Raw genomic sequence first — 25,338 nt, 5'->3', positions numbered from 1 at the left:
GAACAGTGCACTGCCAGAAGAGAACCAGAGGGCCTTGCGAGAGCTATTGTTTGAATTCAGGGCGTGCTTTGCTCAGTCGTCTAAAGTGAGTCAGACGCCAATTACACAGCACAGGATAATCACTTACGACGACGCAAGACCTATTCACCAACAGCCATACCGCGTCTCGCCGACAGAACGCGCAGCTATCAAGCAGCAAGTGAAAGAAATGATCGACGACGGCGTTATCCAGCCTTCGAACAGTCCCTGGTCCTCACCGGTCGTTCTGGTTAAGAAGAAGGACGGTACGCTTCGCTTCTGTGTAGATTACAGAAAGCTCAACAACGTCACAAAAAAAGATGTTTATCCGCTGCCGCGTATTGATGACTCGCTTGACCGACTACGACGAGCGAAGTATTTTTCTTCCCTGGATTTAAAGAGTGGCTACTGGCAAATTGAGGTTGATGAGCGCGACCGCGAAAAAACCGCCTTTGTCACGCCGGATGGCCTCTACGAATTTCGGGTGCTACCGTTCGGACTCTGCTCTGCGCCAGCTACCTTCCAACGCATGATGGACACTGTGTTGACTGACTTAAAATGGCAAAGCTGCCTTGTGTACTTGGATGATGTGGTCGTGTTTTCAACCAGCTTCTCCGAACATCTGAAGCGACTACGACAAGTACTTGAGGCGATTCGGACGGCTAACCTTACGTTAAAGCCGCAAAAATGCCATTTCGGTTACGAAGAACTAAAGTTCCTTGGACATGTCGTAAGCGCAGAAGGTGTCCGTCCTGACCCTGAGAAAACCGCCGCTGTCGCAGCCTTCCCGACTCCTGCCGATAAGAAAAGTGTGCGGCGGTTTCTTGGTCTATGCGCGTACTACCGGCGCTTTATAGGCAATTTTTCGAAAATTGCCGAACCATTAACTAGACTCACTAGAGACGATACGCCGTTCGTTTGGAGTGCTGAACAAGAATCAGCATTCACAGAGCTTCGGCTTCGCCTGGCATCACCACCTGTTCTTGGACATTTCGACGAGGAAGCCGAAACAGAAATTCATACCGACGCCAGTAACGTCGGTCTGGGCGCGGTACTCGTCCAACGGCAGGAGGGAATTGAAAAGGTTATCGCCTACGCAAGCCGAACCCTAACACGCCCGGAGTCAAACTACAGTACCACGGAGAAGGAGTGCCTTGCTGTCGTGTGGGCAATTGCTAAGTTTCGACCTTACCTTTACGGCCGTCCATTCAAAGTAGTGACGGATCATCACTCGCTGTGCTGGCTTGCGAACCTCAGAGACCCCTCCGGACGACTGGCAAGGTGGAGCCTACGTCTGCAGGAGTACGACGTCACTATCGTGTACAAGTCCGGTCGTGCACACGAAGATGCGGACACGTTGTCACGCGCGCCAGTTGAGCCTGCCGCTCAGAGCTTCGAAGAGGACTGCCCTTTCCTTGGCTCCGTAAGCGTAACAGACTTGGCTTTACGGCAGCGAGCAGATGCTCAATTGCGACCTATCATTGAACATCTAGAGGGCCGCAACGTATCACTGCCCCAGCATATAACTCGCGGATTGTCATCCTTCTGCTTACGACAGGGCGTGTTGTACAAGAAGAACGCAGCCGCCAGCAACAAAACTTACCTGTTGGTCGTCCCCGCAGAGCTGCGTGAGGAAATTCTATTTGCCTGCCACAACGAGCCTCCATCGGGCCATCTGGGCATCACCCGAACCATCGCTAGGGTACGAAAGTCTTACTACTGGCCGAAACTTGCCGCTTGCGTTAAACAGTACGTTCAAGCCTGCCGCGAATGCCAGCGCCGAAAATCCCCATCTGTTAAGCCTGCGGGATTACTTCACCCTATCGAGCCACCCAGAACACCCTTCGATCAAGTCGGCATGGACCTCCTGGGTCCGTTTCCCTTGTCATCTTCCGGCAACAAGTGGATAATCGTCGCTACAGATTATCTAACCCGCTATGCTGAAACTAAGGCGCTTCCTAAAAGCACGGCTTGTGAAGTTGCTCAGTTTTTCATCGAGAGAATTGTATTACGCCACGGTGCTCCATCCTGTGTCATCACAGACCGAGGAACAGCGTTTACAGCAAGGCTCCTTGAACATGTTTTTCAGTTAAGTTACTCCACGCATCGCAAGACAACAGCGTATCACCCTCAGACAAATGGACTGACCGAGCGGCTTAACAAAACGATGACTGATATGCTGTCTATGTACATAGACGTACAGCACAAGACGTGGGATGAAATACTGCCTTACGTAACATTCGCGTATAATACCGCTACGCAAGAGACCACACGATTCACTCCGTTTCGTCTTCTATACGGTCGGGACGTTCAGACGATGTTGGACGCAATGCTCCCATGCGACATTGACAACATCGAGAATCTCGACGAAGATGCTGAGTGTTTCGTGCAACGAGCCGAGGAAGCACGTCAACTAGCCCGCGTAAACATCAAGAAACAACAAGGCGTCGATGCACAGCGCTACAACCGCTGCCACAGACAAGTCGATTATAAACCAGGTGACCAGGTGTTGGTTTGGACCCCTGTGCGCTGCAAAGGTCTCTCTGAGAAGCTTCTCAGTCGGTATTTTGGCCCGTACAAAGTGCTACGACAAGTGAGCGACGTCAATTACGAAGTCCTTCCGGACGGAAGCCAACCACCCCGACGCCGACAGCTACGACCCGAGATTGTGCACGTGGTGCGGTTAAAACCGTACCACACACTGTGACAATGTTTTTTTTTTTTTTTACGATACACGCTTCGTTTAGCATCGAGGCGATGCTCTTCAGGGAGGAGGGGCAGTGCCGCGCGCTTGATCTGCCAGCGCAAAAGAGGCAGACGAAGTGGCAGTTCCTCTCGTGCCATTGTTCTGTTTTTGGCTGCGCTGAGCCGACCGCTCTTCGGACTTTTGTGAGGACGCCTTAAAAACGTCTCCTGTCTCTTTAACGTGACATTTGACAATATCAAGCATTATGACTTTAATGAAAATAAATTGAGATATGTAAAATACAGATAAGCACGATGCATACAAAAAATGCAGATGAGCACAAAAGAACAAAAATATGCAATAAAATACTCTGTATAATAATAAGCACTATAGAATTAGTAAGTGCGAATGCGAGCCTTTGTTAAACATCACAAGGGATCTACTTTTTATCTCCAAAGGTAAAGAATTCCAAAAGAATACACATGAAAATTTTATGGTAAATTTGCCATAATTGGTCCTGGGTTTGGGTAAAGGGAAGTTATTAGCCTTTGAGAGATGAGTAGATGACACCTGAGGAAACCAATTTGAGTTTAGTAAAGGAATGGGAAAGCAGTTCAAGCATTGAACTGTGAAATCAGCTAATACTGTAACATGTCATTAGATATGAACAATATGCAATGAAAAAGATTTTTAACCCGATAGCCTTAAAGAGCTTGTTGTGCAGAAGGTCTCGTGCTGACATAGTTGGTTGAGCAAAAAATTGGCATTGTCGGTAAGTGAAAACTCGAGATAGGTGCAAACAAATAAAATATCTTTGGTCCAAGTGAGAACACAACCTAGGTCTGCAACAACACAGCTGCACCATTTTTTGAAGCTGCTTTGTAGAAAAATGCAATAAAAATAACAGATGTAATTTGGTATGGCAGAATGTTAGAATCTCACCATGTATCAAAACATGTGAATCGTACAAGGAGCGGGCGATTTAAAGCTGCCCGCCCACTGCAAAGTGCACAGAGAGCCATGCGTCGATTTTCTTGACAGACAAGATGTTTGCTTATCTGCTTGGCTCATGCGATATCAAGTGACATGTTTGAATATTCTTAAGGATGCACATATGTTATTGCTAAACGATATGTTTTACTGTCTTACTTATGTGCGTGTTTGCTATGCCCAGCATTGTTTTCAGGTCTCGTCTTTCAAAATAAATCTTCCATCTGCGAGACAGGGCTTGTCCAGTGCATTCCGTGTTCCTTTCGTCTTCGCCTGTAGCACTGCATCAATCATGCACACAAAGTGTGCAACTGTGCGGGAGCAAGCGTCGCGTAATGAACGCTTAGGGGATAAATCGCCAATTCGAAAAAGGAAGAATTGTACCATAGTGGGCACATCGCAACTTGCGATATTCTGGGATAGCTTGAAACTGCGAATGTTAAATGCAAGAACGTTCCTTTGCTCGCATCATGATTGAAGGTGGTGCATACAGTGGCCAATTACAGTATCGAACTCGACTCTTGGAAGCAAAACTCAAGCGTCTTCTAAGTTGTTGGTTTTACTTGCCATAACAACTGCCACCAAAACCAAACTACCAAAATAAAAGATCTCCATGTGCCGTGTAGGAATTGTGAACGAGTGAGAAGTTCCAGATGTACGATTGAAATTATGATTAAACTTAGTAACATGACTGTGGTGTCCAATAGTAAGTATATGCAAAGCATTGCTGGCAGTGAATGCTGCTTGCTATTGCATTTTAGTTCATACTATATACAGAGATAAACACTTGTCTGTCAGCCATGAAGTTTCCAACAAACTCTGTCTAGCTTTACAAAAAAAGGTCGGGGTGACAAGTGCTGCAGTGTCTTGCTGGTTTAAACTATTGAAAATGCAGAGCCTCCTTAATTACCCATTCATGAAAGTCCCAACGTAACCAAGACTCTATATTAAATGCTCATTGGCTGAAGTCACTACCTTGGCATTTTAGGATCAATAAAAAAGCCCGTGGTAAAAAATTAACTTTTGGTGCTTTTTACTAGCAAATATTCAGTTCCAAATGTGTACCGTTTCGCCTTCCATATGCAACATCATTGGCCACCTACAGACTTATACAGGTGCCATTGTCTTGTCTAAGTCACTAGTCAGAAAGGTGCAGGTTTTCCACATTTGCTTTAGAGAAAAAGAGAAGGGACATTTTCGGGTTTTTTCTCACATAGGAATGCCTCTGACCATTCACACTAACCATTTACGCTTTCATTGACACCAAGCTGTGCAAGGTGCAGACCATCTAGGCTCATACAACTTTAGATCTAGTAGCAAAAGAGAAAACACACTCGCTAGAAATTTGTCATCCAGCTCCTTACAAACGGTCTCCATTGACGGCAGCTCGTCACTCTGTGCAGACTCTTCTGAATCCTTGGAACTGCTCGCTTGCACATCCATGTCATGTAGTAAAAGTATGTAGTAACTGCAAAGTAGAATTTGAAGCATATCAGCATAAAGTATATGTGCTGTGCTGGTCAGTCACAGTCGTCACTAGCGCATATTTTAACAGTAAACATTAACAGAAAAGCCCACTTTGAGAAAAGGTACATAATTGAAATTGGGAAGTTGTTCAAAGTAAAGATTTCCTTGCCTATCTGCCAAGCATCGCGGACATGGAACAAAAGGGTGCACTTGCAAAGGTGAAATCGCAAAGCATAGAAAAACAGCCACAATAAAAAAGATGGCTCTGCCCGCATTATCACGAGCACGACCAAGTACTTTCGGAAATGCTTCAAGGAGAAGGTGTTCGCTTACGATGTGTAGACTATGAAACTACTCTAGTCGAGGGATTGATTGATATGTGGGGTTTAACGTCCCAAAACCACCGTACGATTATGTAGACGCTGTTGTGGAGGACTCCGGAAATTTCGACCACCTAAGGTTCTTTGACGTGTGCCCAAATCCGAGCACACGGGCCTACAGCATTTTCACCATCGAAAATGCAGCCACTGTAGCCGGGATTCGATCCCGCGACCTGTGGGTCAGCAGCCGAGTACCTTAGCCACTAGACCACAGCGACGGGGCCCTTAGTTGAGGGATATGCCTAAATGTCAAGGTGGAAGGGGTACAAGTGCTCGAGAAATATATTTATATTGAAGAGTTTTTTTTTTTTTTTTTCATGTCCGAAATTGTGTAGAACTAGCAATATTGACTCCAACATCGTGACTGGGATTGCTAATAGATGCATGTGCACTCTATGTAGAAATAAGATCGTACGTATGAACACACAAAGCTGCAGAACATAATTAAAGAATTAATGGCTGCTGCACACAATTAGACAAATGTGTATGACCACAGGTAGTGTACCCACGTCCTCATGGCTCCATTAAGGATGAAAGGTAGGGTACAATTCTGAAAATTGAAATCTTGATTTTTTTTACTTTTTAACACGAAAGTGGTCTATGCCGTGGTCCACCGAGATTTCAGTGACGTATTTCTGTTAAGAAAATGATGCATAAAAACTATTCACGATCAGAATACAAAGAAAAAAAAGGCTCTGTCAACGGAAATCGAACCCAAACCTCTGGGTCTGCAACAAAAGATGCTGGGCATGTTATCCACCGAGGACTGAATGCTGGGCGAGTTGGCAATTCATAACTACAAAAACTGCCCGAAAAAGATACAAGAAACAAAGAAGGCACACACACAAGCACAGACTATCAACTGAAAGTTTATTAAAAAATACATATATCAATATTAAAAAAAAGTGACGTAAAAGATTAGAGGTTGGCAGTTGGATAATCTATCTGCAGTTGGTGAAATCTGACCGGAGGCTTCCCGACACACGTGTCACGATACTTGTGGACATAAAAGTGTCAGCAACTTCTCTCTATGTCTTATCTGTGTGCCGGGACAACACCTTTGTTTTGCGAAGTAATGGGCGACACTTGCAATCTCTGCAATGCAGGCACAGATTCGACTAAGGGTGGGCCTTTATCCAAATGGATCACAGGGCATCGCTGATGGCCCACTGAACTTAATAATTTACAGATTAACAATCTCCAATTCATCAAATGGCACAGCTAGACTAGCCTCACAAGATAGCGTTCTAGCGATGAACGTAGCCAAGTTCAGACTCCAATGGCAGTCTGTCCGGACCCAGAGATTCCTAGCACCCTCTGCTGCATCACAAGTCTGATCACCGTCTTGGACACTTGCTTCACAGTTGCAGGGGACTGAGGGCCAAGAGTTAATTGGTACGTTCATAAGGTAGGTGGTGGCCAAGTACTGTACCATGATGGCCAATCCTGCTCTGGTGAGAGAGTGCATTACCGGCAGATGGCCGCCAAAGAGGCCACATCCGCAGACCTCTTCTTTTTTTCCCTTTTTTTTTCTTTCTTTAACAATTCCGTTATGATACGTTTTGAGTAATTATACAATTGGGATTGGTCCAGCATCTGCACTTATAACACACGGCGCAGTCTATTATTATATTTTAGAATGGGCGGCACTTATAGAGTCTACTAGGCTCGTGCGTGTGACATGTGCATTCATTTGTTAAAGTTTAGTTCTGTCTTTGATGATTTTGTGACGGCAAAATATAGTCTCGTGTTGACAAATCAAAGCAACTGTTTAAAAAGAGCAGTATGATTTGAAATTGACATGCTTTGGCTACTTACAAAAGTAAGACTAGACACCCATGCGAGCTCTTCAGCAAGTGAGATTTGCCCTCGTTATGCATCACCACAAGGACAAAATGTTAACTGTAATGACAATGGCTATGCTTTGATTAATGTGGAGCTGCTATAAACTGCAATTATGAGCAATTGTATGCATGGAATGCGAAGAAACCTTGGTACTCTGAGAACATAGTTGCGTTTTCTGGAAGTAAAACCCCCAAAACTACCACCTTTTAAGCAGTCCTAACTTTCGAAATGCCTGCATAGCCCTAGTAGGCGTTTTAAAGACCATTTGGCGTATCACTGAGGTGCAACAGTGTCATATGATTGGGTAATATTGTTGCCTCCTTGTCCTCTACACAATTTGCAACAAATATCAACCACCTTTCGCAATATTTGTCCAATAGAGAGACAGAAGATATGACATACCTAGCCAGGGAACCAAGAAAAGAAGTGGAAAGCTGATTTGTCGGGTGGCTGCATGGAATGTTGTTATTAATTAAATTGTGCAGCACATCTTTTTGAACAAAACATGAAATAAGCTTGTTTTTTCTCTAACTATTATAATCTCAAAATCGTTTTTTTGTTACATTTGCCCCATTGTTAAAAGAACTGGAAAAAACAGACCAGGGAGAAACATACTGCTGATTTTTCACCAGAAGAGAAAACATCAATACGAAGCTACTGAACTGGAAAGGTGTATGTATGTGGATCAGTTCATTGTTTTGGAAGCTTATTTTATAAAAAAAAAAAGACATGACAAAAATATTTTTTCAATCCTTGCGGAAAAAAGATTGCAGAAATATAAATATTTGAAATATAATTATAGTTGGGAGATGATTTAGATTCCAACCAATTATAGTTCCATTGCAAGAAGAGACGTAAACGAATAAGATACCTGAACTCTTCACATGCAGTGGTTCCAGAGAAAATGGGTCTTAAGGAAGCCTTAAATTACATGGTACACCACCCTTTAAGCAAACTTTCGCCTCGCAAGTGGAGGGCCTTCAGAGAATCAGAGGGGTGAGGGTGTACGTAGTACAGATAGAATCACATTTGTGTAGAGCACCAAAACGCGTGGCTGTCGACACTGTTGTTGGCCGTGGCTTGTACTTCTCATGTTAGCAACAAGCTTCGGTTCATGCTTAACCGAGCACGATGAGCACGGTATCAGATTATGGCGTCGGTCTTTACATATTCTTTTCTACGGAAAACGGCAGCTGAAGCAGCCGGCTGGGCGTTATAGACAAGTCTGATTCCACTTTACTCCCGCACCTAGAAGTACCTCGTCAAACAATTCACAAGCAGGGCACAAACGGTCTCAAGGTCAGAAAAGGCTGATCACCAAGCTCAAAGTTAAAGAAAATATATGCTCTGGTTCCTGGCCCAGACGAGTCCGTGGTGTTAATCCACCCCGTGCTTCGTCTCCATTGCAGGCGGCCAATTTCACGCACTGAAATGCCTAGAAATGGGTGCTAAACGAAAACACGTTTCTCGCAAACGTAAAGAGAAACAAATGTAGTGAAGAGGAAGGGCCACTACCGCAGCGACATCGACACGTTGGCGCAAGCTAGGACTGCCTGGTTGCTGCTGTGACGACGCCCGTATATCTGGCCAGCTCTTGCTGCTTCTGTCCCGACGCTGCTACCGCTTTTTGCCTGGCTTTTACATTATACAAAAAACAGTTTCGTTTAAAGCAGTTCCCACATACCGTGTTAATCGCACGAAACCGAAACGTTGCGGAAATCTGCCAGGTTTACCCAAAAGGGTCGGTTCGGCAGCCATCAGCACCACGACTGCGGTAACGCACCGCGGTTTAAATATTCGACCACTCACCCAAAGACGTGGTCAGGGGCGTCGTTGACGTGGTCGCAGGCGATCCAGGCGGTCCGTCACTTAGCTTGGTCAAACCGCTACAGTTAAATGCACGCGGTCGTCCCAGTAAGCCACGTGACCTGTCGCAGTTCGTTTGATTGGCCATTTTCTTTTTTTCCGTGATTGGTTCTATCGTTTTGGCTACACTAGCGACATTGAGATAAAATGGTCGGGCATGTACACGGGCAGTACCTGCTTAACTGTTGTTGTTACCGTGGCTGTTACAGATGATTATTCAGATCATTCAGATTATAAATCTAAATCTCAAAGGCTATAAAGTCAATACTATAACAGTGTTGCTAGCATGGATTATTTATGTCGCTAAAGATGACTTATCTTAAGTTTAAGTTGCCAGAGGGCTTATCTCTGTGCTTAAGCCATCATCAACTTCAGCTTGCAGCAGTCACTTTTGAGTTCATTTGCAAATATTTGTTTCTTTGTTGAAGCCAAATACTATTTCATGATCAGAATACTAACGTACATCACAAAATTGAGACTTTCACATGCACACTTTGCACTCTGTCATCGCAATTTTCTTGCTTTTCCTCGTGACTGCGATAGTGGTTTGTTCTGCAGCTCTTTCAAGCACATTATCTATATCTTTGCGCTACAGCAACGTAAACTGAAACTTTCTTTTCAGCGTCGCTATTCAAAACACTGTGTTCCAGCTTCAGTGTGTCCCGTATATTCGTGCACACAGGCCTCAGCGCCATTAGTGTTGTCGCTTCAAAAATCCGCCATGCCAGTGTTTATACGCCGTGTTCTCATCAGACGCGCCGTGGCGGTTACGGTAAAGCACAAAAAATTTTGAAATATTCACCGACATTGTACTGTGCTTGCTTTTTGCTTGGAGGAATGCTCGATACATCGCGTCTGTGACGGGCGCTGTTCGTTGTCATCTGACGGGAGCTTTGGTGCGCTAGGGGACCTTGTTTAGAGACAAATTTCTGACACAGGCACCTTTAAGGCGAGGCTAGCGTTATTACCTTACGCTTACAGGGATTTTCTTTTTCCGATTCAGTTAGCGTAACGTTTTATCGCTTGCTTATTGTACGATGAGAAATGCGGCACCCGTCTTTGTATGATCCTCAATTTTACGCTGCAATTATAACAAGTAATCGCTACTGTTTACGTGCTTCATAATAAAAGGCCGTGTTCTGGGCAACGAGTGGTATATTTTGCTGCTATCTGTGCAAGAAAGTAGAGAAATCAGCGATTCTGTGTCGATCTGATGTGCATCGAGTGTCAAGCTCGTTCCAATTTTTGATGTTTCAGGAAATGGGCACGTGATCACGTCCACACGAGGAAAAAAAAAAATAACGGCGATGTCGGAATCGACGTTGCCAACTCGACCGAGACGCAAACAAGCTGTGCCTCTAAAGTACGAAGGCAGCGGCGACGACTCGGACGATGACCTGCCCAGTGACATACTAGACATTGACTTTACTCCCACGCCTAGAAGTGCCTCGTCGAACAATTCACAAGCAAGGCAGAAACGGTCCCAAGGCCAGAAAAGGCTGCTCGTCAAGCTCAAGATTAAAAGGAGTGGCAGCAAGGGAGCTTATGTGGAGCGCGCCGACGATGAAACTTTCTCACCCCGGGCTGCCAGGGCGCAGAAGCGCAGGAAAAAGCGCGCTGCTTCCTCGAGGAAGTCCGCGTCCAACTCCCGCAAGAGCACCAAATCAAAAGCCCAAACGCCACCACCGCCCAAGGGATACGAGAGCAGTCGCACGCCGAAAGGACTCAAGAAAGAGATTGTCTCCTACGCTCGAGCTAACACGGTTGACCAAGCTGCGAAAAAGTTTAGAGTGCCAGTGCACAAAGTCAAGCACTGGTTGAAAGCTGACCAGAACGTAGCACCCCCGCCAGCCCCGAAACCCGAGGTTAAAAGAACCTGCAATGCTCCTCCCGACCCCTTCCCGGCCTCTTTCAAGTTTTTCTCCATTGCTGTGGCCGAAGAGAAAAGTGTCAAGGAAGCCAGCATGCTTCTTTCTGTTGACGAAAGCCTCATGGAACACTGGGTGAAAGGGAAGCGGGAAATAAGCCAGAAAGTAAACTCTGAGAACATTCCGCAGTGGGAGACAGATGTGTTTGTTGGTGTCCGAAGAGACGCACTTGCGGGCCACGAAATAAGTGTGTCCGATCTAATGTTCAGGGGCGAGTCGCTAAAGGTGGACGAGACAAAGATCGACTTGCAGTGGGCGCAGCGATGGTGTGAGCGATTTGGAGTGCTGTTCAAGGGAACTTCCCGCCTAAGTGGGTTAAAGGTAGGCACTTGTCGCACTGAAGAGTTCTAGTTTGTGAACCTAGCGTTATTGTGAATTACAGCCTGTTTAGTAGTGTCACCTGGGGATCCACGGCTCAACCAGATGAACACTGCTGTCATTGCAACAGTCAAGTTTGTGCTAGTTTTACTCTTCTGTAAACTGTTGACAGCTACGAAACATACTCCCTTTTTAAATTGATTTTTAGCAAAAAATCTTATCATGCACATGCAGAAAGAAAAGAAGAATGTAGTTGTGTTTGTATTAGCCAGTAATCTATTATTTCTGTTTATCATGTCTTGTTTAGCCAGCTCTAATGTGAAGGTCTGCTAGAAGTGGCTTAAGCGAACGTTCTGTGTCTACGTTGTCAGGATCTTTTTCTAAGAATAAATTTATTAATTGATTGATTGGTTGATATGTGGGGTTTGACGTGCCAAAACCACTATATGATTATGAGAGACGACGTAGTAGAATGCTCGGAAAATGTCGACCACCTGGGGTTCTTTAACGTTTACTCAAATCTGAGCACACGGGCCTACAGCATTTCAGGCTCCATCGGAAATGCAGCCGCCGCAGCCGGGATTCGATCCGCGACCTGCGGGTAAATTTAGTGATTGGCCTTATACAAGTATGTTAGGGCTATAATATTTCTTTGTCTCTCTCTTTACTTTGTAATTTCATAAGAAAAACCTGGCATCTCTCAGCGATCAGCAGAACTGAAATATAGACCACAGTGAAGCATATGAAAAGGCTGTAGCATGGTGTAAATTTTGTACAAGATACAGCAAAGTGTTTGCAACTTATTTGATGGCGTCTTGCCATTTCTAATCTGCCTCTTTTTCGCATGTGCATCAGGAGCTGAATGAAGTAACTCTGCTGCAGTTGCCTCCAGAAATGACATGTTTTACGCCATGTGTGAGGGTGAGAAGCTTTCATTTTTTTTTTTATTGTGCTTATCACAACAGTTTCGTGTGGGACCAATGTTTGATGATGGTAAGTGTAGTTGTCATTGGTCATTTTGTTACAAAATCTCATGTCGACTATATTCGACAGCGATAGCGAAAAGGTCAAGTTATGTAGATTATATCAAGGTCTGATTATGTATTGCATTTCTATTTTTATGAAATGGTATGTCTGGGGTAACACTTGTGTTCTTGACCCTCTTTATCTCTATCTCTCTTACCTGTCAATATTTTTATTTAATACTCAATCATGAGTAACTTCCACATTTTTACTATTTTGGCTTGGCTAATACTGCTTGTGCGTTAGTTGTGGTTTTTTACTTGTGGAAACTGGGCCACTTGGCCTAATTAGTCGCACCATTTTCTTGGGAACAGCCAAGAGCAAAAGAAACGTCCCCTGCAGCACCCTCATCACCACCACCAGCATCACCGCCACCTGCTCCTCCAACACCTCCTCCCCCACTACTAAGGCAAAGGCGATCGAGACCAAGAGGTGCGAGTGAAATCGATCTGGAACTGTGGACATGGTACAAGAAAATGCAAAAGAAAGGTACTGCATTTGCTAAAACTTGTCTAATGTTTATTGTTAAATCTTGCTACCTCTTTTTCCTCTTTCTTCAGGCCGAAAGCTCACGAAAGCTATCGTGTGCGCTCGTGCTCAGCGTCTGTCCCAGAAACACGGTCATCCCGAGTTCAGAGCAGGCGACGGTTGGCACCGAGCGTGGAAGCGACGCTGTGAGCAAATGTATCCGCAGGACTTTTCTGCAGAGGAAGAGGAAGTGGATGTTGAAGACGAATCGAGCACGGCTTCACATGTGAGTACAGAATATTGTGCAACTTCCATATTTGGCCTCCTTAGTCAGTGTCTGCTTATTTTTTTCTGTGCAGGCTTGTGACTGTACAAAGCGTTGATCTTAGAGAAGTTTGTCTTTTCAGTGCTATTTTTTGAGGACATGTGAGGGTTGAGGTAGTGCGTTGAATGTCTGCATTTTTTTAATGCAGGGTCATGCTGAGAGTCAAGATTCAACCGAGAAACCAGATGCCACTGTAGCTCCCGCCAAAGAACAGAGCCAAGAAAAACATCATCAGCCCAGTGCTACAGACCAAGAACAAGGTGGCATGGATCAACACGCCGCTACTGTTCCCGTTTCTGCCGAGTCCCAAGCCATGGTTTCCCCTCACCCAGTCCTCCATCCATCTGTGCCTGATCGACCAGTTCATCAATCATCCGCTTCCGAGCCTCGTGCCGTTTCTGACACACGCACAGACTGTCACACTCCATCAAGTCAGCCGGTGCATCCCACAGTTGCGCCATCTCACCACATGCATCCCGTAACTACATCAGTCCAACTGCCGAGAGAAATGAGAAATACTCTGGTAACTACATCGTCACAACCACCACGAGGAATGGTCCACACGTCGCAGCAGATGAGCCCCCATCTTGTGCAACCTCCACTTGATAGAGGTAGCTGTCACGGCGCTACACTGTGTAATCCACACTACACTGCGTTATGTAGCCAATCTCAGCAGCACGCACAGCACGCGGGCCCCCCGTATTCTACTCCAGACATGGGATTGGACCCTCAGCGCCTCTCGCGCCCGTTCTACCAACTTCATCAAATGACACCACCGCCTGTCCAGAACAGTCACATGTTCTACGGCTCGTATTGGACAGACCAGACTCATATGAGAGGCAGTGAGATGCACAAAGGGGATGGCAGGCAGCCTGTTGCTCCTCCATTTTATGATGGCTATGCCAATTATGACCATGCCATGACGCCTGCGTGCACCTTGGAAGTGTCTAACCAACCCTACACAGACTATGGGCAGTCGTCGTCAGCCCCTCCTGCTGTGGAGAGTACCAGCAGCAACAACAGCAGCAATGCTGCTTCACAGAAAAAGAAGAACGAGCGATACCTGCCCGACTTCAAGTTGCAGGTTGTCAAGTATGCCTTGCAGTCAACGTTTAAAAAGACTGCCGAGCACTTTGGTGTTCACCATTCAACAGTAGCTGAATGGTGCCGTGACCGGGAGAAGTTGGAGCGGCTTTTCCCGCATGAGAAAGGCAGCCTCATCAAGAGCACAGAGTCTTCCACCGTATCTCCTGCAGAGCAAATGTTCATAACGTGGCTTAATGACTGCAATGCAACAAACGCGAAGCTAGATGCTGCTCAGGTGAAGGAAAAGGTGAAAGAAATTATTCGATACTTTGGAGAAGACCAAGTTAGAACAAACTGCCGTTGGTTGTACGTGTGGCACAAGAAGCGACTTGAAATGGAACAAATGATTGAGGACCTTCCCGAACTGCAGTCTAGTTCAGGGAAGGAATTCCGTATTGCATTTCCTCCCGCTGTCAAGCTAGAAATCGTCAAGGTAGCCGAGAGGCTCAAGTTCAGTGAGGCCTCAAAGTACTTTCAGATTGATCGAAACAGTTTATCAGACTGGAGCAAGACCCAGGAAAAACTCAAGGCAATGGTCAAAGAAGGCAAAGTGCGAAAAAAGGAGGTGTCAAAAAGTAAAAAGGCCTTAGAGGCTGAAAAAGAGGTTTACCAGTGGTACCAGCAGTGCAGAAGCAGTGGCTTCAAGCCAGGGCCTAACGAAGTTCGTGCCAAAGCAGCAGAAACTTACCGAAAGTACGGTGACACTACAATGAAATGCAGCATTGGCTGGTACTCTAGATGGTCCCGACGTTTTGGCATACAGCTGCGATATGAAAAGGACGATGAGATTCTCGAGTGGGTCTTAGCTCAATTGGAGCAAAACCGCAGCGTTACGCACAATGAGATCCAGACACGTGCCATAGCAACTTTATCTCAAACAAGAGCAGGTTTCAAGTGCTCCGCAGGTTGGCCTATTCGGTTTTGTAAGCGGCATCAGGCTCTTTTGCAGAAGATGCCTACATTGGACACCCCACTTCCAGCGGTTCTCGAACAGAAGATATCCTCCTTCCGACTGGAAGTTCAGAGGCTCCAGGAGCAGTGCGGTGTGACCAGCGCAGCTATTGGCGCCATGGACGAAGTGCCTCTCTATTTCTCCTCCGGTGCAGGTGGTGGGACAGGCACAGGTTCACTGCTTGTTCGCCGGTGCGGCTTCGAGCAGTCACAGGCCATCGTGTTTCTCTCCTGTCTTTCCGACGGCGGCGTCTTGCCACCTCTCGCTGTTCTCAAAGGCTCCAGCAGTGCATCGGAAGTTAATGGCATGTTCGTCCTCTGTCAGGAAGAAATGAAAGTTGACAGGAGTACTGTCGAATACTGGGCGGACCACGTCTGGGGCCGTTTTGTGCCATCGCCAAGCTTCCTCATTTTGGATTCGTTTGAGCCACACAACGAGTTCGCTGCCTCGGCTGGCAGCGACATCAAGGTGGCCATAACACCACCGGCTTGCTCGTCACAGACTCACCCCGTTTTTGTTTGGTTGAGACGGAAGTTCCAGGCCTTAGTCAACAAGATGTCAGTTGACAGAGGTTCTTCAAGAAGCATACCAACAGTCCAAGAGATGTTGGAGTGCATTGCAGCAGCCTGGCGCCATTTGCAAGCCACGAGCCACGAAGCAGTGCAGAAAAGCTTTGCAGTTACTGGTACCCTACTCACTGGAGATCCCAATGAGGATGACATGGTCGGCAGAGCAGAGCTTCTGCCGGATGTGGACGAAGAAGACTTTACATAACTTCAAAAACTGGTGGAACGTCGTTGTCCTTGACTTGGTGCAATCGGCTGCGGTTAATTTAACCACTATGGGGCCTGCACGATTGGTTAGATGACTGAAGTTTAGAGAAGTGGCCTTTCAAGAGGTTGTACTTTGGTCATTTGCGCTTACCTTAGGAATTGTGTTATGTGCTGCTTGCTATCCTACAATGCGTTCTTGGTACAGTCGAACCCATTTGTTAGAGACGCTGATGTAACAGACAAATGGGTATAACACACACTTGAGAAGGTGCACACACTTGAGAAGGTGCATACGGGGTGCCCTGCTTATAAGCCGCACCTTATATAAAGCACAGGAATTGTTCCCTTGTGCATGTCTCTTATAAAGGGGTTCATCTGTATATTGTTTTATGAGGGCATATTTTTTCATTTTATTGTGTTCCTGTTTCACAACAGATAGGATGAGAAATCTGTAGTTATTTACAAACAAGGAAAGCACTAGAATCTGCACACTCGTGTAAAGGGACACTAAAAAGCAAAACAATTTTTCATGTATTGGTGAAGTACAATTTCACAATCCCGAAAAACCGCTCCTATCATGACATGACGCTTGATAAGTGAGAAAAGTCACGGAAAGAAAATGCACGTAGAGATGCTACTGTTGAGACGCGTCGCTCGGCAGAGCTGCGCAAGTGAACAACTCACATCCCAAACAAACTCTGACTTTTATTATCACCCTTCCTCTCGAAGATAACTTTCTCGTGCGGGCGCATGCGCTCTGTGCACCGCACACAGAAGCACCGCTTTGCATCACCACAGTACTCCCCCCCCTAGTGAGTGCGCGCACAACGGCTGCACTCGGACGACCCACTGCGGTTCATAAGTTCATGCGCACGGGGAGTCTCGTACACCGTACACTCCGCGTAAACCGTTTGAGGACTTGTTGGGGCTGCGCTACGTGGTCTGCCGGGGGTGCCTGCAAAGATGGAGCTCGAGGTGGTGCAGGTGCTTTGCTGTCGGAGTCCACGTGTGCTGATTTTACGCGGTCTAGAGAAACCACGTCGTGACGACCACCTCTGTCGCCCCGCCGCGGTGGTCTAGTGGCTAAGGTACTCGGCTGCTGACCCGCAGGTCGCGGGTTCGATTCCCGGCTGCGGCGGCTGCATTTCCGATGGAGGCGGAAATGTTGTAGGCCCGTGTACTCAAATTTGGGTGCACGTTAAAGAACCCCAGGTGGTCAAAATTTCCGGAGCCCTCCACTACGGCGTCTCTCATAATCATATGGTGGTTTTGGGACGTTAAACCCCACAAATCAATCAATCACCTCTGTCGATTGTAATGTGCTTGTCTGCCCGTCGCAGCACCTTGAAAGGCCCGTCGTACGGGGGCCGGAGTGGAGGCTGTACGGCGTCGTGCCTCACAAACACGTGAGAGCAGGAGGAGAGTTCCCGGTCCACGTAGACTGGCCGGGCTGCGGGCGGACGCGGAGGAACAGCGCGTAGCTTGCTCATGATGTCTCGCAGTCGCACGGCGTAGTCCGCGTTCGCGTACACGTTTTCGTCCTTACTGGTAGTGAAAAACTCCCCTGGGAGGCGAAGCGTTGTTCCGTACACCAGTTCAGCGGAGCAGCATCCAATATCTGCTTTCAGAGCCGTCCTAACACCCAACAGAACAAACGGCCGCGTCTCTACCCAACTGTGACTCGCAGTAGCCGTCAGGCTCATCTTCAGATGGCGATGGAACCTTTCCACTATACCGTTGCTAATCGGATGGTAGGCAGTTGTTCTGATGCGGTGAGTACCCAAGAGTCGGGTGACGCTTGCGAATAGGGCGGACTCAAACTGTGTTCCGCGATCCGTAGTCACGGTTGCCGGCACTCCGAAGCGGGCCACCCAGTGGAAGATAAATGCGCGGGCGACGGTATCAGCAGTCATGTCTGGAATGGGCACGGCCTCCGGCCATCGCGTGAAGCGATCGATGCAGGTTAGCAAGTAGCTTTGCCCCTGGCACAACAGCAGTGGTCCCACAACGTCAACATGCACATGGGCAAATCGACAGTCCGGCAGAGGGAAGGATCCCAAGGGGGTCACAGTATGTCGCTGAACTTTGGAGCGCTGGCATGCGATGCACTCTCGTGTCCAGTATCGGACATCCCGGTTTATTCCTGGCCACACGAACCTCGCTGTGCATAGCCGTTGCGTGGCTCGAATCCCGGGATGCACCAGGCTGTGCAGCAAGTCAAAAATGCTGCGACGGAGGTGACGAACGGTCGGGCCTTGCCTGTAGACATGTCGCAGCATACGGATCCTGTGGGTTCTGCCAACCATTGCAGCTTCAAGGCGCTGGTTGAAGACGTCAGTAGACGCTTCAATTCTCCATCACTGCGTTGAGCCGTCGTAAGTGTGGTGAAGTCTACGCCGCTCGGCAGGCTGATGGCATTCACTGGACTGCGGGAAAGAGCGTCGGCAGCAGCATTATCCGTGCCACTAACATGGCGTATATCTGTCGTGAATTCTGCGATGTACGACATTTGGCGGAGCTCCCGTGCCACGTGCGCACCAGAATCGGAGTTCGCGCGCAATGCGTAGGTGAGTGGCTTGTGATCTGTGAGCACAAAAAATTCTTGTCCTTCCACATAATGTCGGAAATGCCGGATAGCCGCGTATATGGCCAGGAGTTCCCTACCGAAGGTGCTGTACCTTCGTTCGGACGGGCTCAGTTTTCTGGAGAAGGAAATTGGTCGCCACACTCCGCTCACCCTCTGCTGCAACACGGCTCCAATCGCTGCATCGGAGGCGTCCACCATGACGCACTGAGGAACACCCAGCTGCGGGTACGTGAGCATGGTAGCATTTGCGAGAGCTTCCTTTATCATCCGGAATGCTTGTGTGGATTGGTCGTTCCACTGAATGGCAGTTGCGTTAGATCCAGATGCCGCAAGTAGGCTGTGGAGAGGGTGAAGGATGTTGGCGCATTTCGGGATAAACCTACGGTAGAAATTCACGAGTCCCAGGAACTCTCGAAGCTGGCGGAGGTTTTTCGGCTGTGGAAACTGCCATACTGCTTCCACCTTGTCCTTCTGGGGCTGTACTCCGGCACTTGAAATGCTGTGGCCCAAAAATGATAGTGTCGGTACCCCAAACACGCACTTTGCCGTATTGATAACGATGCCGTTCTCTGTCAGTCGCTGAAGTACGTAGCGCAGATGCCGCTCGTGCTCTTCAGGAGTGCTGCTAGCAATCAGAAGATCATCGAGGTATACCTTGCAAAAGTTGAGGCCACGGACAACGCCATCCATAAACCGTTGAAAAGTTTGGCCGGCGTTCTGTAAGCCGAAAGGCATGCGTAGGAACTCGAACATTCCGAACGGCGTTGTTATTGCGGTCTTGGGGATATCCTCCGGTGCTACGGGTATCTGATGATATGCTCGCACTAGATCTATTTTAGAGAAAATGGTAGCACTATGCAGGAAGGAGGTCATGTCATGAATGTGCGGGACTGGGTAACGGTCTGGCACGGTTACCCGGTTCAGCGCTCGATAGTCCCCGCAAGGGCGCCAATCACCGTCTGTTGATTTTGGGACCATGTGAAGAGGTGACGCATATGGGCTGGATGAAGGACGTACTATCCTGAGTTCCATCATGTGGGCAAACGCCTGTCGAGCCAACCGCAGCTTCTTGGGTGACAGGCGCCGTGGTCGCGCATAGACCGGTGGGCCTGTGGTTTCGATGTGATGCAGAACGCCGTGCTTTACTTCTGGAAATGCCTGTGGCTGTCGTGTCAGCTCTGGGAACTCTTGTAGTATTGCGGTGAAGTATGCTTCTCCAGCCGGACTAAGCAAGGCCGGGCTGATAGGGGGGTGCCAACACGGCTTGCCTTGTACCGCTCCCCGAGAAACGGGACCTTGAAGCTGTTTGTTGCGGACGTCGGCCAACAGACCGAAGAACTGGAGAAAGTCTGCGCCTAGTATGGCGAATTTCACATCAGCAGCTATGAACACCCAGCTAAACGTTCTGCCGAAACCGAAGTTCAGCGACAGTGAACGATGGCCATATGTTGTTATCACCGTGTTATTGACAGCTTGCAAGGGCGATGTACTAGGTTTCTTTCTTTCAGCTTGTGACGCCGGTATAACGCTCACCTCGGCGCCTGTGTCCACTAAGAAACGTACTCCGTTGTTGCGGTCGGTAATAAAAAATACTGAGGGACGACTTGGAGGCAACGTAGTAGCACTGGTCGCCCTCAGTGCCTGCCGCGGCTGTTTCCCGAGTGCGCGCACGGTGGGACACATTTACGCGCACTACTTCCGAACCTCCGATGATACCAGCAGATATGCTCATGCTGCTTTTGCAATAGCGGCGTGTTAGGCTCGGTTATCGTTTGCGCCCTCCTGCTAGCGTGCAAAGCTGATACTGTTTCGGCAAGTCGAGCAATCTCCTCACGCATCTCTTAAAATTCGTTTAGAGGCTGTTGCGCTTGCACGGCAGCCATCGGTGTGGGCGGTGTCATTGCTACCAGTTTGTCACCAAGTTCGGCGGCTGCGGTTAAATCCTTGTGCTCTGAGGCCGCGATGACCATGCGGACGGCTGCAGGCAACTTTTGCAAAAAAAGTTCTCGGAGCAATACTCCATCTATCGTGTTTGATGTTCCGCCAAGCAACTGTTGCATGTGCCGCAAAAGCTGACTAGGAGTACGGTCGCCGAGTTCCGTGCCGCGAAGCAATTGCTGCAGTCGTTGTGGTTCGGAGGGCGTAACTCGGCGAATAAAGGTTTCTTTTAGCGTTGCATATGCGTTTTCGACAGGTGGTGCGAGAAACAGATCCCTGATTTCACTGGCTATGGCGGGCGGCAGACTGCTGACTACGTAGTGGTATTTCGTAAGGTCTGCGGTGATTCGTCTGGCTGCGAACTGAGATTCCACTTGTATGAACCAAAGTGCGGGGTCCGCAGTCCAAAAAGGGGGCAGCTTACCGTCGACTGAGGAGACTGTCGGAGGGGCGTCGGTCGTGGACGTTGAATCCATATTGCGGCTGGTTCGACACTCCAGTCGCTGTGTCTGTATTCCGAGTCCGGGTCACCAATGTTGATACGCGTCGCTCGGCAGAGCTGCGCAAGTGAACAAGTCGCATCCCAAACAACAACTGACTTTTATTATCACCCTTCCTCTCGAATATAACTTTCTCGTGCGGGCGCATGCGCTCTCTGCACCGCGCACAGAAGCACCGCTTTGCGTTGCCACACTACCTTGAGATTCCCATACCAAACACCACGAAGTCATAGATTTTGAAGGTGTTTGGTGGGTCTTGCATAGCTTCTAATCGATAAAATTGAAGTGTATTGTAATCTGTGTGTGCCATAGACTTTTCATACAAAATGCTAGAAAATTCAATCTTCTAATGTCCTGAAAATGTAAAAAATACATTGTGAAATTTGTAATTTCAGGCACTTAGATTTTGGCATGAAATTAAAAGATGAAACTTCGACCTTTTTCTCTGCTAATAATGAGTTTATAATAGTGAAACTTATTGCATTGGAGTTTTCAGAGGGCAGCTTACCAATTTAAAACAAGTCATTGTCTCTCTTTAGTGTCCCTATAAGGTGTCCTGTTTCCACATCACATTCATTCACATTGAAAAACAGTACACAATGAACTCAGTTTAGTCAGACTTGCTGTCAGCAAGGCCTGGTAACAAATGATACAGGCACTATAACTTCCTTGTGCATAAGAAATGCATAAGGCTGTTGTAGAAGCGAGTAACATGAGAAAGGTGCACACTGTGACATGCCGTTAGGATAATGAATTTAGCAATACTGCAGAAATATGTCTCTAGAGAAAAAAAAGGCATGGAGGCAATGCATTTTGTGCCAGCAGTTATTTTTTATATGACTGCATTTTCAGAAATGTATATACAAAGGACACGAAAGGAAATTTAACGGAAGCAGACCAGCTGCTGCGACTGAGAAAGGCGTTAATTCATGCACATGCAAACGATCGATGGTAGGCCAACATATATCAGTGCACACATGCAAACCTTACAAAAGTGGCAGCAATTACATCAGCGGCGGCGAAGTTCTAGTATATGTATTATACATACTTCCTTTGAGGTGTGCTTGTTGCTGCATCCTTGATCTGATTTTTCATGCTTATTAGCAGAGGCACCCCTAATGATGCAAAAGTATTTGTTCCAGTTAAATATCGGAGAGCAACCAACATGTATACACACTTTCATGTGCATGTTCTTGTTGCAGTACCGTTTGAAAAATTTTTTGATTGGTTGCTGACCCTGATGTAACAAAGGTCACTGGTTCGATCCTGGCCGTGGCGGTGCAGTGTCGGTGCATTCTAAAAGCCCTTGTACTGTGTGATGTCGGTGCATGTTACAGAACACCAGATACTCAAAATTTCTGGAGCCCTCCACTACAGCATATCTCATAATCATTTCATGGTCTTGGGACATAAAATCTTAGGTATTAATAATTGAAAAATTTCTAAGTAATTGATAATTGAACTTTGCAGGAACTGTTCATGAGAGTAGGACATCACTGGAAATACTCCTGAGTGAATCCGTATACAATATTCTTTGTCATTGCACGAAGCATGAACCGCAGGAAAGTTTTTTCCCCATTTCACAAAGTAATGCCGTGAATTCAACAAGTCTATAAGCGATCTTAGTTTCTAAAAATAATCTAGCCTGACTTCAGTTGCTCTTCAAATAAAACTAGTGCAAATAAGAAGCTAACAACATTTGATAAGGGCAATAGTAAACACAATGTGTTGGTTATTGCGCACTTTGTGATTTTGGCTGGATATTGTACATTCTACACAAGCTTCTGAAATGTTGAACATTTTCCTACATAGCTTGCTTGGTATGTGTTTGTTCAAACGAGGGCTCTTAGTCATGACCAAGACACTCAAGGTAATTCATGGCGAGAGTTACTATTAAGTGGATAAATGCTCATTATCATAAAGTGTAAGGGTGAAGGAGCAAGGCGATCACCAGTGGGACCGTCTCTGGGTGCGAATAGCAAGTGTTGTGCACGGGCTGTGGACGCTGAGCCCGTTCTGCTGTCGTCGACCTTCGAACTGAGGCACGTTGCTTGCAAAGTTCTTTGAAGTTCTGGCACAAGCTTACAAGTTCGGACACGATACATGGGCCTTTCGCCAGCAACATTTAAAAGGCGTCATCGTGTATGCCTTTCAAGATATGCCTGATATTGTCTTGTTTGGCCATCTCGGGGTTCAGGCGCCTGCATAGACCAATGACATCTTCAATATAGCTCATGAAGTTTTCGTCCTGCCTTTGTGCACGTCCGCATAGGCACTGTTCGACGCGGAGCTTGCGCACTGTGCGGCGACCAAACACAGCTGCAAGAGCGGTCTTGAATGCGGCCTAAGTGGAAAATTTGACACGGTGGTTTGTGAATTACAAGCTGGCGGCATCTTTGAGGTAAAATGGGACATACTTCAACGTTGAGAGGTCGTCCCATTCGTTGGCAGCGCTCACCTTTTCAAAGAGCAGCAGCCAACCTTCCACATCTTGGTCCTTGGACCCGCGGAAGAAGAGGGAGTCACGTTGGCGCAGCGTAATAGGCACGATGACCAGTGGAGATTGGGCCGTTTTTTGCTAGGCGGTTCCTTGCTCAGTGATCTGATCAGGTATTGTCGGCGCAGTGGGCAACTTCCAGCTTCAAAGTTCTAGATTTAACTACCTAGCGCACTTCCACCACTTTGCAAGGAGGTTTATTAGCGACGTCTAGTAGCAGGTAGACAGTCGGTACAGACAGAAACATTAGAAAAGGATTATATACAGGTGTCTTTTGATGGGTTAAAGTGGTTATTGTTAGGAAATGATGGCAATGTTTGCTTTAATTCATAGGGATAAGAGAGTAGGGGAACAAGAGAATACAAGAGAGCGAGAGAAAGGCTGTCGGCAATGGGCATGGTCGGCATTCACACTCCTGCAAACAATGAAACGATCAAGCTTGTAAAACTTCAGGGAAAGCTTGTAAAAATGAAAGTGTGAAGCAAGAAGGTATTGTAAGTCTCTCAACATTAATGTTGCACAATGGGCACCTGTTTCTTGACACAGTAATTAACTCTCTGGTAATACTTGACTCCTGGAATAATTTTCTACATGCATGTTTTTGCTAAAGTAACAGCTTTCATAAATCACAGAGTTCAGAAAAGGAAAACTTTGGCTTTTGATATATTCGCCATTGCCAGGGCCGCCATGTTTCTCGTGTTTTTTTTATTCCAGTGGAAAACGAATTATTATTCCACGATCTGACTAGGAAACTTTCTTTGAATGAAACAAGGGATTGAATCGACAAAAAAAAACTGTACAGCGCATTCACAAGCTGGTACCCTGATGTTTTTAGCATTATTGCAAGTATGCAGGGTTGTGACGAGTAGATCTGCTATCTTTGCAATTTGTTAACACGAGCACTACTTTTCTAACTTGAATCGCACGAGATAATGATGTATGTGTTTTGTCATAGCAATTTACTCATCTGTGTTTATTATTTCATTAATTTATATTCACTGTTATTACTAACGTCTCACAGTACTTCTTTTCATCATTCGTCATTGAATTCCACAACAGCAGGCACATTTTGCCCATTTTTTATTATGTTCTTGAGCACTGTGTAAATAACGATACCCAAGTACGTCAACATCATTGTGAGTGGATTGTGTGCATCATGTCGACTGAGCATCGTACCATTTAAAGCCTTGGGGAGAATATCTTGCATCGATTTATCTATGCGAATCTGGTGCTTGCTTGTGTAGTATTGGAAACAAACCGGATGTGACAAAAAAAAGATTGTGTAAACATTGTGCATGCATGCATATGCCCTATGTGTTCATCAGTCTCCACTCATGTTTTTTTATACACCTGTTTTTCATATCTTCGAATCAGCATCAAGACCTTGTATATATACATAACCCTCAAGAACAAACTGCTTCGTTATTTATATTATGCCTACACGATTTTGCTCTTTTTGTAGCAGCGATTAAATACACATATTTTGTATCAACCGTGTGTTTTTTATTTATGCATACACATGCTCATCGAGTGTGGAGTATGACGCTTGGTGCACGGTCGGCTACAGTGATGTGTGTTTGCTCTTGTTAGTATGACTGCGTTGATGCGCATCATACTGAGCGGAGGTATTACTACATGACAGGTCATTATTTTTGTCCACCAGCACTTGGGTAAGTGTCAGTGAGTAGTAT

At 46.7% G+C, this 25,338-nt stretch overlaps 2 protein-coding genes across 6 annotated transcripts in view; one reads left to right on the top strand and one right to left on the bottom strand.

Annotated features, from left to right (window-relative positions):
- The window catches only part of LOC119172038 (kinesin-like protein KIF20B), a 42,491-nt gene extending 33,157 nt beyond the window's left edge, over positions 1 to 9,334 (bottom strand). For 2 of the 5 annotated variants that reach the window (XM_075892844.1, XM_075892847.1), the window contains exons 1-2: positions 9,196 to 9,334; positions 5,029 to 5,162 (exon numbers count right to left, since the gene is read on the bottom strand). In XM_075892844.1, the coding sequence (XP_075748959.1) occupies positions 5,029 to 5,137 (109 nt within the window). In that variant the 5' untranslated portion in view covers positions 5,138 to 5,162; positions 9,196 to 9,334. Of the gene's footprint in view, positions 1 to 5,028; positions 5,163 to 7,788; positions 7,837 to 9,195 lie in introns of all 5 variants that reach the window. The other 3 variants (XM_075892845.1, XM_037423007.2, XM_075892846.1) reach the window with 3 other exon arrangements.
- A 354-nt stretch (positions 9,335 to 9,688) lies between these two features.
- On the top strand, positions 9,689 to 25,139 carry LOC119172687 (uncharacterized). Its single transcript, XM_075892841.1, has 6 exons — positions 9,689 to 10,024; positions 10,510 to 11,501; positions 12,354 to 12,419; positions 12,836 to 13,010; positions 13,082 to 13,275; positions 13,463 to 25,139. The coding sequence occupies exons 2-6, from the start codon at positions 10,560 to 10,562 to the stop codon at positions 16,124 to 16,126; spliced, it is 4,041 nt and encodes a 1,346-aa protein (XP_075748956.1). The 5' UTR covers positions 9,689 to 10,024; positions 10,510 to 10,559; the 3' UTR covers positions 16,127 to 25,139.
- The last annotated feature ends 199 nt before the right edge of the window (positions 25,140 to 25,338 follow it).

Source organism: Rhipicephalus microplus, chromosome 4 (assembly GCF_043290135.1).
Source record: "Rhipicephalus microplus isolate Deutch F79 chromosome 4, USDA_Rmic, whole genome shotgun sequence".
In the NCBI taxonomy this organism is placed as follows: Eukaryota; Metazoa; Arthropoda; class Arachnida; order Ixodida; family Ixodidae; genus Rhipicephalus; species Rhipicephalus microplus.
Note: the sequence above shows the minus strand (reverse complement) of the source record. Positions and strands in the feature narration are given on the sequence as shown.